Genomic DNA, 16,430 nt, shown 5'->3' with positions numbered 1-16,430 from the left:
GTGCAGCTTAAAAATACAGCAGCACATTGTCCACACTGGAGCCACTTTTCTTACAGGTTAAAGAACCTTGCAACTCTTTCCTAAATGAGAGAGGCCTTCATGTGAAAAACTCCTGCATGCAATTGCAGAAGGGAGTACTAAAAAAGATAGTGATAATGAATCTGGACACGGATCCAGGGAATAGATCAATGGAATGGATCCAGAGAATGGATTAATTCTCAATTTAGCACGCGATGTTACAGGCACTAACAAAGCCCCCCCAGAGTAAGACACTCCCCACGGAGTAAGAAGCTCCCCTGGAGAAGGGTGCCCACCCCCACCATGGCTGCTCTACAGGCTACTCTGCACGGTGCCTCCCACACAACGGCCTCTCAGCTGCCAACTCCTCTGCAGTGGCTCCTTGGCTGGCTGCCCCCCAATGCCAGCTCCACCACTCCTGTGCCCCTGGCCCTCACAGGGCCCCCAAGGCCTCTGCTCAGCCCTTGTTGGGGCCTGCCCCCCCCCATCCTCTCAGCCTCTGCTGGGCCCTCGTCAGTCCCCTCAGCACACTTCCCCTGGTGAGGCCTCCCTGCACAGTGCCTCCCCCCAGCAGCTGCTCTCCAGAGTGCCCCTCCTGCTGTGGAACCCCCAGTGCCCAGCCCTACAATGGCAGCTCCTTTGCTGCCACTCCTCCCTCAGTGCTCTGGCCTCCAGAGCCCCCGTTCACCCAGAGGCAGTTGGCCCTTGACAGCCTGGAATCACAAATCATGGTATGAGGCATACCAGCCAACTCTGAGAGATGTTTGGCCTTTGCTATCCATCCTAGCTCAGCCTACCTGTCCAACCCCAGAACTATAAATGACAGTTATAAATGACACCGTTAGCAGAATGCCAAGAAGACACTTCAAAACGTGGAGAACTTAGGCTGCTCTATTATCAGAAAACTGCAGAAATTGGTATGGGAGAGCTTGTTGTTCAATCAACAGATAATGCTGCATACTCAAATCCCAGAATGTAATATTTGTGACATCATTACTGGAACTCTGTTCGAACTAACCTTGTCTTTTCAGTGAGCTATTGATTTTGACAGGAGTGTTTACTGGAGAGACTTAAAGCTGTCTGTGTGAATGTAGTGTCTTCCTGCATACTGGTAGCATAGGGATGTCAAAATTCCTTAACATAAATGCTGATACATAGCATCATCAGTAAAACTTGCCATGTGGGATGTATACTCCCTTTTCAGGAATTTTAATTTGTAAGTCTGATTGCACTGAATTAATACTGATTTTTTGCTCAGATAATGATGTTAGCTGTTACCATGAAAATTCGAAACTTCTATACCTGGTAGAATACTTACAAGTTGGTACCCCAAAAGTACCATTTATCACTATGTGGCTAATGTTTGAGTTTGTGGACAGCGAGGTTCATATTTTAAGACACAGTGCCCCCTTAGACAATTTGGGAGATCATTCAGTAGGAATCTTTTGGGTGGATAGTAATGGAACAGCAATTAACCCCAGTGTCAGCACATTGTATGCTTCACAACAATTACTGGGAGCAATTAGCTGGGTCATAAATCATACAATCTTTTGCTCACTTGAAGGTAAACCTTGAACTTCATCTGCAGCAGCTATTTGGGAATTGCATACAATTAGACCACACCTTTCCCCTGTAACAGCAGACAGGACTATGTTAGCTTTGCTGTTTGCTTTTTATCCTGTGGAGAGACTCACAGCTGGTCTGTGGACCAGAGAGGGTTAATGAATAAGGGTTATTTCTGAAAGCTATTCTATCAAGGTCATTGGCTTGGAGACTAAGAAGATAAGAAGGAGGTAAGCAGAAGAAAACCTGCACTGGGAAAAGTATTTTTAGAAAAGTCTTGGGAAAAACAGAGGCATAGATGGGCTTTACACCAATGAACATCATGTTGATTTACTGTAACCAATGATCAAAGTGTAAACTTTGTAGAGGGTATAAAAGACAGCTGGTGGTTGCAATAAAGGTGGTGTCCCCCAAGGGTCTGTGCTGGGGCCAGGCCTGGTCAATATTTTCACTGATGACATAGATGAGGGTATTGTGTCTTTCATTAGGAAATTTGCAGACAACACTAAGCTGGGAACATGTGTTGATCTATCAGAAGGTTGGAGAGCTCTGCAGAGAGACCTGGACAGGCTGGATGGATGGGCAGAGAACAACAGGATGAAGTTTAACAAGTCCAAGTGCCGAGTCCTGCACTTTGGCCACACCAACCCCTGCAGTGCTGCAGGCTGGGACAGAGTGCCAGGCTGAAAGGGACCTGGGGGTACTGCTCAGCACTGACTGAGCATGAGCCAGCAGTGTGCCCTGGTGGCCAGGAAGGCCAGGAATAGTGGCCAGCAGGAGCAGGGAGGTCATTCTTCCCCTGCACTCAGCTCTGGTGAGGCCACACCTTGAGTGCTGGGCCCAGTTCTGGCCCCTCAGCTCAGGAAGGACCTTGAGACGCTCGAGCACGTCCAGAGGAGGCAACGAGGCTGGAGAGGGGCTGGAACACAAACCCAGTGAGGAATGGCTGAGGGAGCTGGGGTTGTGGAGCCTGGAGAAAGGAGACTCAGGGGTGACCTTATCACTCTCTACAACTCTCTGAAAGGTGGTTGTGGTCAGGTGGGGGTTGATCTCTTTCCCCAAGCAGCACTAACAGAACCAGAGGACACAGTTTCAAGCTGTGCCAGGTTGGATATTAGGAAAAAGCTTTTCATAGAAAGAGTGGTAAAGTACTGGAACGGTCTCCTTGGGAGGTGGTGGAGTCATCATCCCTGATGAGTTTAAAAAAAGACTGAATGTGGCAATTGGTGCCATGGTCTAGTTGAGATGTTAGGGTATGGGTTGGACTCAATCATCTTAAAAGGTCTTTTCCAACCAAGTCATTCTGTGAATTCTGTGAATGAACAAAGTGTAAACTTTGTAGAGGGTATAAAAGAAAGCCATTTGTTGTAAAAAAGGGATATAAGCCTTCTGAAATGCAGTGTGTTTATCTGTAGGTTGCACCTGCCTCTACAGTGACATTATCCCACAGCTTTTTAAGGTAATTTTATTGTGAATCTCTTGCCTTGAAGAAAGATGTGACAGCATTTCGGAGAGGTACAGCTATTTAGTGATTCAAGTGTAGTTATTCTTCCTTGCCATGTATAAATTGAAATTGGACTTGACATCAAAACAGTTTCAGTACGTTGATAGACCACAAGTTCAGTACACAGTATCTCACTTCATTCATGACTTTGTAGCTGTTTATATACAAGTGTCAGTCTTACACATCCACTGACCTAACCAAGTTACTTGTGAAAACTAATGGCAGTATTATATAACTAGGTTCTTGATAGTTTAGCCTTAAACATTTACATCTCATTACTGTAATAATCCAAGCTCAAATCTATTGTACAGGCTATCTTGAAAAGCTGACTTACCACCAACGAACTCAGCAGGTTTGAAGTGCAATTTGCCAAGATATACGCTGCTGTAATTTGATGGAGCCAAAATGAGTTAAAATTGGTTGTATCTGGAACTTTTAAAGGAACACTCTCAACTCTGACTCTTCTTAAATTTAAGTGATGTCAATTTTTGATTCTGACACGTTTCAATTCTATACAGTTTAAGTGAAGTTAAGGTACAGTTCTGTTAAGTTTAAGTGATGTTTTAAGATATTCCTGACTGCACAGAATCTAATAAAAGCAGACAGATTAATTTGTTCACAAATCAAACCAAACCACACCACAGAACTAAGAAGACGAACAGGATCACAAAATAATCCCAGGCATAGCTTCTGTAACCAGAGTAAACAGAAGTGCATGGATGAGTTTCTGTAGAGAGCTCAAAACATAATGGACCATGAAAGAACACAACCAGAGGATCCCAGCTTCCTGTGTGTCTATTTACACTGTCACGACAAATAACAAAAAATAACAGAGGTAACCTTTGATGATGATTGTACTGCTGCAATGCACCTACACAGAGCCCATGGCTCCTAAATAAACTTCCAAAAATGCTGCATATTTTCTATTTTTCAGCCTCTTTAATTCAGTAAAAAAGGTTCTAAGTGATCAGTTGATGTGACAAGTTCTTTTGTGAGCGTACTGAATGACCTTGAAGCACAAAACTACCGCAAAACTTTTTCATAAAACAATACTGGAAGATAAAATAATTGTTAATATTCATCTTACCAAAACTGAACTCTTCTGCTGTTCTTCTAACAATATTGGAAGCCTGATTTTCCAACTCAGAGATTTTCTGTCTCTTTTCAGGGGGTAGATAGTCATCATCATCTAGATCATCTACAAGGAACAAAACAAAACAAGAAAAAAAAAAACCCACAGGTATTATGTCCAGGGAGCTCATTTGCAGCACTGGAAATGCTTTAAATTACAAACCTCTAACAGAAATTAGGTACTATGCTTATCAGGGCATCGAATCTTGCAACGAATTACTTGTCTGAGTAACTTTAGAAAGCTCCTGCTCTTACTTGAGAAGGAACAACTTGTTCCTTCAAACAGGCCTGTGCAAAGCACAAGAGTGTAAAAAAACCCACAACCTGCTTCTGTACCTCCTAAGGAAAACAACACTGTCTTCTGAAACATGGGTAGTTACACATATAGTTACACATGTAACTACAGTGAGTATATACAGCAATGTGCTCTCCAGAATGAATCAATGTTAGAACATCTGGTCCATTCAATGGCTATTTTTCATTACCAACGCATGAAAAATATGCAATAGACACAATTTGTTCTCTGGCATCATTTCAAAATCAGCCCACTAAGTCCAATATGCTTCAGTATAGTCTAATTTTCTAATACTTCCCCCAACCAGGTTTGTTTATCAAGCATTACACAACCAAACTACACTGAACACTGGTACACAATTCTCTTCATTCAGTGCCAAGTAATGTAGGAAATGGAAAACACATTTTGGATATAAAAATGCCCAATCAACTGAAATCAATGGTCACAAGGACTGACCATCAGTAGTGTTTTCTGGCTCAGTATCCATTCTGAATTCTGACATGCCATGCTGCTGGGACGGATCTGAAAGAGAAAAACAGGACTGCTGAGTGATGGACACAGAAAAGATTTTCATCTCCCTGCTTTTACATTCATACCAACATTGTCAAAGAAGCTCCTTGCACTCACAGCATGCAATAGAAGCAAAGATATGTTCCCATGAGCCTTTGAGCAATTCCACACAAAGGCAAGGACGTGAGGGTTACACTGCCTGAACTGCACCTGCAGCAATGCAGAGCTGGTGCTATGACAGAAGGCAATTCCATGCTCTTGGCATTATAGAGTTAATACAATCACAAATATTTTCCCCTCTGTTACCTAGGATTACTGAAAATATAAGCAAAGGCTGTGTCCCCCCACACATTCTATGTATTCTTTTAACCAACTTGACAGACTCATGGTTACTGCACTATGAGGATTTCCATAACAGGCTGCAAGGCCAACACTGAAACATGGCTGGGAAATCCATGATCACAATGCTTTTGTTGGGGCACTGTGCACCAACAAGACAAGCAATATTAGATGATCAACACTGGCTGTGAGAAAGAGCAATTGATCCTTAACTGCAGCACAGTTAGAGAAAGTGTAGCTAATTGTATCAGAAACTCTATCAAAATGTAGTAGCAGAGCATGAACAAATCTACTTTAATTATTATGGTAGAGTAAAGCTGCACTTCTGCATTTTGAAATGTATCTTCTTTCAGATCTCTCTGTGCTTCAGTATTATACATTGCTGATGGTTTCCTTTACAAATATAAAGTAAAAAGATACCACAGTAAAAATACATAAGAAATTTTAAACTATTTTTAATCCTTGCTATTTAAAGTAAGGATTTCCACGGGAGAAATTCCACAGTTATTTTGTTCACATGAACTCAGAAGGCTTTTTTCACCTCTTAAGAAATTCATGGTAAACGGAACATTTAAATCTTATGATGAAATTCATGGTGTTAAATGCCAGTTAATATTTTCTAGTCTTTTCAAATAAGCAATCTAGTATTTTTAATGAAAATAATTGTAAAAAACTGCACAATTTTTTTTGTAAAGTCATTTTAGCTATTACGGAGTTTCAGTAAGGAACTGTTTCCACTAAAACAGACTTCCCATTAATTTTTTTCTTTATGTGCTCATTCACCTCACACTAATTAAAAGAAATAGTTAAGTTGCACTTACAATTTATAAACCAGAGTTTTATTAAACTTTATGAGCCATTATGAAACAGATTGAATTTCTTGAGAAATATACCAAATCACACAAACAACTAGTCCTTTAGAGTGATCAACCTGATGCCCCGAATTTAGAGATCTCATCTACATATCTCTCTATGTGGGCAGCTGGAAATTAAAACAACCGTATTTTTCATTTCTGTTCATGTTTAAGTTCCAATACCCTCAATTTTATGGCAAATCATGTAGTAAAGGTGTGAAAAACAAAACTCACACATTCGATTCCTTTAACACATGTGAGTAAAAATACAAGCAAAAGATCTACCTGTGTAACTTTTTCCAGGAGCAATTTCTTCTTCTATCTCTGATGTTTTGGAAGGGACTGCTTGAGAAGAGAAAGAACAGTTTTTAAGGGAGTCTCACAACAAATATGTGTTTACAGACCATAGAGGAATTTGCCAAGTAACTTTTCATTTCATATTTTATGTGCTCACTTTAGACTTTCTTTAATGCTGAATTTTAATTGCACTAAATATCAAATATTTATAAATCCTTATTTATTTGGTTCAATAAAATAAAAATGTGGTTAATGGTAGCATTGTACATTTCTTGAACTACTGAACAGTCAAGAGACTCATGCTGAACAGCAAGCTTTCAACTAATAAACTAATTTTTTAAAAAGAAATGTTGATGCTTCTGCCTTTCTTCAATGACATTTTAATTACCACCTGAATATTTTTTTCTTTTCAATAAAGTTTATATTCCTAAGGAGCATTCTTTGATTTCAAAATTCCTACCTACATTAAATACATAAACTCATAAGGATTAAAGTAAAGAGTGTTTTACTGTTCATTACAACAGTTCTTTTGAAGACTATAGGCAGACTGGTTAAAAAAGACTGGTGCAGGAAGCAGCAGATACTACATTTAACAAATTAACACTCCTAAAATCCTACTGCTCACTGCTCTGGCTCTCCTGCAGCTATGCTAGAAGGGTGAGCTGCTTACAGCACAAACTACAGCACAGAAATAACACAGGTATGGAAAACTTGCCTATGTGTGACAAACAAGAGTAACTGCACTGACTGATTTGTTCTGTGAAAATCAAACAATTTCTGTGTTCATCTGCAAAAGCCATCTACAGTAGCTCATATAGCAGACCAGAAATTCTAGCTGTTTAGAGATATGCTCAGCACTGATTACATGATGTACTGCGTGCAAAAGTTACTGAAACTTTAAACTAAAGAAAAGATGCAAGCAGTGCTCTAGAAAGCATTACTATAATGGTTTATTTCCTGTTTAACAAAGTCACTGGAGTTATAGAGTCTGCACACTGTACCCTCAGAAAAATACATCAAGCAGTTCAAAAGACTCCTGGAACTTCTTCAGACCAAACACACACATGGGTTTGGGATGAAGCTGTTCTTTAGGTCTTTTGGTATTCTTCATAATAACTTAAATGATAGGCAGCATGGAAATGCTGCATCCTAACAGAGCTAAGTAACTGCATGTTTAATGACCAAAAATTAGTAAAAAGAGAGCTATGGAGAGATCAACACTTAGGCAACCAATCCTTCCATGAAATAAACACATATGAAAATTAGTATCATTACCTGAAGTACAAAATTGATAGTAGTTAGGATCATCAGTTTCCTGCTTCATTGCTATTGTTGACATTTTGGAAGGAATTTCTGTAGAAGCAAAAAAGGAATCAAATATGGAAACTAGTAATAAGCAGATTCCTAAAACAAAATAAACAAAAAAAGCACCACCAAGATCCTGGCTGGTGTCTATTTAAAAAAAAAGGTAACAAAGTGACCTGCTGGTTTCTTATGTTTCTTATGTTTGGTCACCCCCAGAAAGGATCCATGATTAAATAATCTCCCTACAAACTAGGCTTTCCTGCAGATGCTGTCTCAGATCTGAATGATATTTTTTAAATGCTGCCAAAGGGGAAAAAAAAAAAAAAAAAAATCACTTGTTGTGCTGAAAACCCTGGAAAAGCTCCTGCTCACTCTTCTGTGAGAATGACTTAAAATGCCTAGAAAGCAGCACTGGGAAGAGTCTGGGACTGACTTGGCAAAAAGTTCACATTAATCCTTTGTGTATGTCAAGCCAAATATTAACATGGAGGGTACCTAAACCGCAAATTTAAAGTTGTGAAGCACAACTATCAAGAGCAAAAAGCTGGACTGCAGATAAAATCTTAATTCTGTGAGATCTAGGAAAGTGAGCAGTGCAGCCCAACCCAGCAAAAGGGAGTCACCAGTTTATCTCCCAGCACACCTGCAGCCTCACTGGGTTTAATGGGATTACCATGCTTTTATTTCACAGCACACACTTAAGCATTTCTCTGCCACAGATGACAGTGCCTTGGGGAATCATCTGCTACCTGCAGAGTAACTTAGCAATCATTTGGCAATTTTTAAGTAACAAATAAGATATCCTGTTATTTATGAAATTTTTATTTCTATTTTAGCTATAAAATGGACATTTTTTCATTTTCAATATTTTAGGAATATTAACAAATAAACAAAGATTTTGCTTCCCATTAGGGACAAAGACATCTTGAATGAGAACAAAAAGAACCCAACAAAAAAAAAATTTCTTCTTCACTAAATAAATTTAGTCTAGAATGTATTACAAATTTCCTCCCTCTTGAAATGGAAGCATTTCATTAGGGTTCAATATTTGATAAAAAACTCCAACTGAAAAATGGACAGTTTCAAGTAAAGAAAAGCTTTTCCATCTCACCAAGCATGTCTTTTTGCTACTTTTCTCTTTTTTTTTTTTTTTTTTTTTTTAGCTATTGTTGCTTCAGTTCAGTCCTCTGAACAGAATCTGGCTTTTTTTTTTTTTTTTTTTTTTTTCTTCAAATTAAGGAAAAATTTTGAACATACCTAAATCCTTGTTTGGTTCTGTTTTCACTTGAACAGGTGGACTACTATAAAAATAAACAAATCAAACAGAATGACATTATTAAAAACAAACCTTTGATTTCTGGGAAGTTCTTCAAGCTTTATAGCTTGTTAAGTAAAATCAATCTCTCAGAATTGTTTCTAACAAAAACAGAAAATTTTAAAACCTGTATATTGGCTTATCTGATTTTTCACAAGTGACTTGCCAGCAATATCCTATTCCTACATTTTTTTGAGGCATACACAATATTCAGATCATGTTTGGCATTTAAGGAGAGGCAAACACAGAAGCACAGAAAAATTATCCCTGTTTTTCACATCAACCAATTTTTGATGTACTACAGATACAGTATCTTCATTTACTAATTTTAAAAAATCACTTTTTCCAAATTGAGGAGGAGGAAGGAAGCAACATTGCATCTGTTCTCCCTCACTGCTGTACCATAAATCATGGCAAACTTATTCCTGACTGTGAATTAAGAACACCCATTGTGCTAATTAAACTGAGGAGAATCTTTGTCGCTTGTTTAACTTGTAAGTTTCCTCACAAATAATGGTCAAAAGAAAGAGAAGATTGAGCTTCATGCATTTTATAAAGCCAAGCAAGCAAAAGTTATTCAGAGGTCAGATGGGCAGAAAAAGAACATTAAGATAAAGATAACATGAAAATAGATGGTTGCTTAAGAAAAAAAAAAAACCAAAAAATCGAAATTATTTTAAATTCACCTTCCACATGGAAGTATAACTGGATGTGAAGGATCTGGCATATCAGCCCCTGAAAGTTAAAAGACAGTATTTGAATTTCCTGTACTCCATTCACTTTAAACACAAGTTGAAAATGTAACACTGATTTCACAAAGCAAAAGCCTGTTCACATTTTACAAGCATATGTGCATATTTTCCTTATTCACAAATAATGAAGGAGCCCATTAAACCATACCTAGACACAAAGGGCTCCCATTTTTAGAATGTCACTCAGCACACTGAAAACCTACCTTATTTTAAATAGATTTATATTATTACCAGAATCTCTGTAATAATTCATCTCTAGTCCTTAACCTGAGTATGGGCAACATATCTCTAATTTTACTAATCAAGCATCAACTTCTGGCTCTTTCACCTAAGAAATTAAACTTTTCCTTTTTGACTACATTCCTACAGAGATTGCTTCATCATTTTCATAAAACAAATCCTCACACTTCTACATTTAGCAAGTAAAGCAACATGATGCCAGAAAAGGAACAGGAGAAGGGATTTCTCTTAAGCTAGAAGTGAATCTCTGCAGAGTATTACAAAACTCACTCCAGCTTAGAATTTTTAATATATAGAGGTTTTCCTAGAAACTACAACTAGCCACTTCAGAAGATTAAATTACTTTTAAAAATGAAATATAAGTGCCAAAATCAACTGGGCAGTGGAACATAAGTACTAGAAAGTCTTGGCATCTTTGAAAAACTGAAAGGAGTTCTTCATAACTCTACTTCTCCTTCGATACTATAGAATTCACATTCAATTTAAGTCCAGTATAAGGACAAAGAATTAAATATAATGAACTTTATCAAGACAAAGACTGCAACAGAATGAATTTCATCTCTAATGAGTTGCTCCTGGCAAACCATAAAGGAAAGGTTATAGCACCACAAGTAAGGCAACTCATAGTCTAGAAATGTCTGCAGTTTGCCACTTTATTGACATGACCAAATGTTCTACATATATTGCTATCTAAACTGAAATTCCAACCTTCCTCTGTTTAGTCCGAATAAGCATTTACTTACCTATGTGTTTCACTGGTTCAAGGAAAGGTCTGTGTGGAAATATGGGAAGAAAAAGTCAGTTTTAGCAAAGACATTGTTAATTACTTGGTAGTGTACAGTACAGAGAATATTCCTGTTTAAGAGAAACAGTCTGCAACATATTTAATTAAAAATTTAAATTAATTTTACTTAAATATAAAACCAAATTGAACAAGAAAGAGAGCAAATAACCTGTTTATACTAAATGAGATCTCTGATTTGTTTTCCAAAATCCATTTCAGGGTGGAAACATCATAATTTGATGGATGTTGAAGTGTGAGTCCTTTGGGCAGGCCCTGCACTATCACAACAGACTGGTTCCTCTGAATCTCTTCGTATGGCACAGGAACCATCGCTGACTTTCCTAAAGCTTTACCTAGAAAAACAAGAGAAGGTTGTTTTGTTGTTGAGAATGCTGAAGTTAGCAAAAGGATGAGTCCCTCGTAAAACTTTGTAACTTTGGATAGGACTGGAGCAAAAGCAAAGTGTGGATGCAAACCTTCTCAGAAAACCAAATACTGCTGACACTAATATGCACTGTGCAGTAATCTCAAATCACATTCCACAAAACACATCAAGAAGAAACACTATGTGTATTTTTTGGAAATGGCTTCTAAAAGTTTCTAAAAATAGCAGTGTAGTTGAAAGGCTAAGATCATGCAGTTTTTTCCTCTCAAACAGAAAAAAAATTTAAAATCTAGAACAGCTCTTCAGAAGAATTTAAAGCACCCACCATAGCAAAAGCAGAAAAAGTCGTCCACAGACTTTCTAAGAGCCTCCAGGTCCACAGCATCCACTGTCTGTCTGTTCACAGGTGGTGTAGTCCTCTTTTTCTGCAGTTTTGCAATCCTGCCCTCTTCTGTAACACCTGGCAGTTATTTATAAAAATAAGACAAACATAAAATAGTAAATTAATATAAGTGCCTAGTCCCTCCACTTTATACTAGATTCTCAAGAAGGAATCCTGCCAGGAAATTGTAAGAATTTACTTGTATTAGCTCTTATCTATATACATAAGCAATGAACAAATTTAAATTTACACCAGAATTTTTACATCCTCCCTACAATCTTTGCAAATATCATCCCCTGAAGAATACGAATGACAAATCAAGAGATACATCCAAAGAGGCTCTTTTTGGCATGAAGATGTAGAAAACACTACTAATCTCACAAGAGGATAAGACAGCAAAAATAAAATGGTAAACTGCCAAGAAAAGAAGGACTAAGTCACCAAGAAAAAGGTAAAATGCAAGTGTGAAGGGTCCCACAGCTCTCTAGTGCTATGCATGACATCTTATGCAGCAATTATATTCCATCCTGGTTTATTTATTCTGTATGTGCTTCACAGAAGATTTTTACAGAAGGGCTCTGACTTTTGCCATGACAGCTCATCTCTTTCAAAGGACATTTTAAGTACACACCTCTCACTGTTGAATAAGAGGAGCTACAAACAAGCCATCATCACACAAAACAGATTTCAGTCCTACATCTTGTTCTAGTCTCTGAGCAAAAGGAGTGAGGAAGTAAGAACACTTCCAGTATTAAAAAGCAAACAGAAGCGATGGTTTCAGGTGGCAGCCTTCCTTTCTCATAATTCAATTCTTGCTAAGATTTACTGAGAATCACCCAGCAAAACCAGAGGCAAACAACAGAGATATGCCTGCCTACCTGGAAGGAAAGGCAAGGGAGATCTGTGTTCCTTTGTGCAAGAGCATGATCAGTGCTGAAGCTGTGTCATGACTTCCCCACAAGCCAGCACAGCAGTAAGCCTGAAACACTGCGATGTGCATCACCAGGAATGCTGGCATCAGAATTCTACACTGACACAAGAAAACAAACGTCAGTTTGTGTCACCAATGGACAAGACAGACTTCAGGGAATGCCAATGCTGAAGTCGATTTACTGATGACAAAGCTCAGTTTACACTGCCTCACAGCTTTGAACAGAACTTTCTACTGCCAAACAATAACCACGTTGTTCGTGGTCCTTATCAACATGCTTAACTACAATCTTTGAAGGTGCTGTTTCACATGGCTAACTAAAGACAAAACACAACATTCCTTTCCGACCTCCCTCAGATCTCTGTTGGAATTTCACATGGTTTTTACCCCACATGAACCAGGATGTCTGACCCATCCATCATCTCCACAGAACTCCACTGCTCAGCTGCCTCCCCATAAGTTTGAACAATTGATTACAAATGGGCCGTTGTAATGAGCTGAAGCAGCAATGCTTTTAGTAAAGCCACATTTATCATCTTAAAAACTCGTATCTTCATTTAAAAGAGAATCTCATCCTTCCTCTGCAGATCATACGTCTGCTTCATGCCCTGGGAACCCACCTCCAAGTGACATTATAAGCTTGCCAGCTCTTCAGGCCTGAAACTTTCGCTTTTTCTGCAGTATGACCTATTACAACACAAAAAAATAATGCTAAACTAGAATACTGTTATATACCTAGACCACAGGTGCTTAATCAATGACAGCTTTTAAAATTTGCCTGTGGACTTGGGATAAAACATCTCTTTCCATTTACAGCTACATCCAATGTAGATTTTCAAGTGGGTGTTTTTCTCATGTAAGAAACTGATTCACTGAAAATGCCTTTACTGCCAGCAGCTTCAGAATATGTACTCACATTTTCTAAAAATAAAAAACAAACTAAAATTAAGATGACAACACTGCCCACTTCATATGAAAATGAAAAGCAGACAGAAAAGGTAAATTTTCTTTCTTAACTAGAAGACAAACCCTTAGGGGGTTCTTTATTACACGATTTTTATGCATTTTCCTAAGATCACATTATATGTCTGCCTCCCAAACCCTTCCCACAATCACTGGCTGATTTTAATCAAGACTCAGATTAAGTTCAAGAAATAAGATTAAGTTTCAAACACATCATGATTTGTAACAGCCCTGTACAACTGATCAAACCTAGCAGACATTCACTCCTCCTGGCACTACCGATGGACACACGAACCCTGGGAGGTTACACACCTTCACAGGCCATCCAAAGCCTTGCCACAACTACTGGAGCCCGAAGCAGGATTCAGCTACATTTGGGAGGGGATGCCTAGGACATATGCAACAAGATCTGGTGCAGAAGAGGGATGAGGGGGCTGTATTTACAGGGTAAATGGCTCATGAAGGGGGAGGAATGGTTATATGGTAAAAGAAGAGCATTCTGCACACTTGTGAACATCCTGCAGAATGAGTTTCGCTCCTGTTCTGGATTCAGCAGGATTATAACTACACAACTGCCAACAACCCTCATTTTGCAATGACAGTCGATGCCTTCACCGCACAGGTACTGACTCCCCATGACCTGAAGCATGTGATGACAATGCTGTTGTCCCCTACCCAACACTCCCTATGGGCAGTGGGGTGGAAGAGACTGTTAAATCAATTACTGATGGAATATGCAGGCGATAATACAAGGGCAACATTAACAGTCGATCACCTTGTAGCTGAAGGGACACAAAGTCAGCCCAATGACCAGACCACAAACATCCCCAAGTAGGTATTAGATGACATCAAAAACACAGCTAGTGCCTGAGGGCAGTACACTGGCTTTGGACTTCACTGACATAAGACAAGGGCCCAACGAGTCCTGTATGCAGTTTATCTATTGTCTCAAACAGGCCCTAGACAGACAAATGACACAAGAGTGAACCAAAGATGAGTTATTAAAAAGACTGGCAGTATGGAATGCAAACCCAGAATGTAAAAAGGTGTTGTATGCTCTTCCATCACAGCCAGAGCCTATGTTAACACAGATGATGGAGGCCTGCAATCGCCTCAGATTGAACAGATTGAACACGCCTGTAAGGTGCAGGCGATAGGACAAGGGGTCTCACAGGCATTAGCCACAATGTGGGCCATCCTGCAGGGCCATCAACAACAGGGCCCCAGAACTTGCTATGGATGCAGCCAAAATGGACATTTTGCAAAGGACTGCCCCCAGTGAGGAGAGAAACCTGCTCCTAGAACCTGTGGGTGCAAAAGAGATTTCCAACACACCAACTATTTCACCCTAGACCTAGGAAAACCACAGCAGGCAACCGAGGAAACTTCAGCGGGGTGCAGGTCAGCCCCATGCAAGGACACAGATGTTCCAATCAACTATGTCCACCATCTCTGAAGGACAAGTGGCCCAAAACTACATCTCCTCACAGGGCTTCCAGCAACCCTGTCCCCATGTGCCAGGTTGGACTTGGCAACTGCCAAGTCAGTAATAATGACTATTACTCCACACACACCATTTTCAGTGCACAGCCTGGGCCTGAAGATCGGCCCCAGGAACTGCTGATACTGGGGAAATGCAGATCGAGGAATAAGGGATTGTTTGTATTGCCATCCGTGCTGTCTGTAACATGCGAGCAGGAGATCACAGTTTTAACAGTGTGTACTGACCCACCATGCTTCATCCCCCAAGGACTGTCAATCACACAGGCAATTCTCCTCCCAGACAGCAACGAGGAAAGCATGCCAAAGTCCTCAGTAATGTGGACAAAGATAACCAGTCACAAGCATCCACAATTAACTCAAACAACACCAAAAAGGTTACTCTTTCAGGACTCATATACAGGTGCAGACGTGATGGTCATCTCGCAGTCCAAATGGCCTCCTGACTGGACTCTTACACCTGCTCCAGTGACACTGAGATCAGAGGCGATCAGGACAGACGCACAAATCAGCAATAGTGTGGCAAGATCCAGTAACACAGGACTGGAGGTCAAATATAGAGATTGGAGGGATTGCCACAAATAGTTGAATTGGAAGCAGATGTCAGAGCATTTTCTAAGTTTGCAGATCCTTTGAATTTAATCAGTTCTGCTTAAGTTTCAGGAATCATGAAAAGGGCCGAAAATCCATTTTTTAAGACAGTTTCTAATGATCAGTTATAGCCTTTGCTTAAAAATTTAATTTCAATTCTTTCCCAGAGACAGTATCCTTCTTTTGTTATGCAAATACATTCACACACTTCATTACCAGGACTCTCAGCTGCAGGAAACGCACGAGCAAATTCACTTGCGATGGCTGTGCAAACAACCCTTCCAAACATCGCTGAGCAAGCACACCCAAGTCATCCTTTTTTCCATCAAAATGCTGCTGCTCTTAATCAAATGTTTAATATTACTAGGGACCAAACCCAAGCAATCATTGCCACAACTGCCAGAAGCGCTCTCTGCCATTTATTAGGACAGGAGTAAATCCCAGAGGGCTCTGTAGCCCACAGATTTGGCAGAGTGATGTCATGCACCTTACACCTTTTGGCAAATTTAAGTAGAGAGCCTAGCAACAGATAAAAGGCTTGCAAAGGCTCTCTATGTACTTAATTTTTGAACAATTTTTTCATGAAGGCTAATCCATCAATAATCAGTTCCAATACAACAATACAACACAAGCACAGTTAAATGACCTCCAGTGTTAGTCAAAGACCTAGAAACAAGCCAAATTATAGAATTTTTCCCACTAACCACCTGGGGAAAAGGCTATGCTTGTGTTTCAACAGGTGGAGGACCTTGGTGGGATCCGGGCTAAGAA

At 39.5% G+C, this 16,430-nt stretch overlaps 1 protein-coding gene across 4 annotated transcripts in view; it reads right to left on the bottom strand.

The window, feature by feature from the left end:
- GTF2I (general transcription factor IIi) overlaps positions 1–16,430 on the bottom strand; it is a 65,501-nt gene that overhangs the window by 39,130 nt on the left and 9,941 nt on the right. For 2 of the 4 annotated variants that reach the window (XM_056506638.1, XM_056506639.1), the window contains exons 4-12: positions 11,618–11,752; positions 11,077–11,260; positions 10,867–10,895; positions 9,818–9,866; positions 9,074–9,117; positions 7,787–7,864; positions 6,500–6,559; positions 4,968–5,033; positions 4,173–4,283 (exon numbers count right to left, since the gene is read on the bottom strand). In XM_056506638.1, the coding sequence (XP_056362613.1) occupies positions 4,173–4,283; positions 4,968–5,033; positions 6,500–6,559; positions 7,787–7,864; positions 9,074–9,117; positions 9,818–9,866; positions 10,867–10,895; positions 11,077–11,260; positions 11,618–11,752 (756 nt within the window). Of the gene's footprint in view, positions 1–4,172; positions 4,284–4,967; positions 5,034–6,499; positions 6,560–7,786; positions 7,865–9,073; positions 9,118–9,817; positions 9,867–10,866; positions 10,896–11,076; positions 11,261–11,617; positions 11,753–12,552; positions 12,605–16,430 lie in introns of those variants that run through there. The other 2 variants (XM_056506642.1, XM_056506640.1) reach the window with 2 other exon arrangements.

Source organism: Oenanthe melanoleuca, chromosome 19 (genome assembly GCF_029582105.1).
Source record: "Oenanthe melanoleuca isolate GR-GAL-2019-014 chromosome 19, OMel1.0, whole genome shotgun sequence".
In the NCBI taxonomy this organism is placed as follows: Eukaryota; Metazoa; Chordata; class Aves; order Passeriformes; family Muscicapidae; genus Oenanthe; species Oenanthe melanoleuca.
This window is presented reverse-complemented; position numbering and strand designations above follow the sequence as displayed.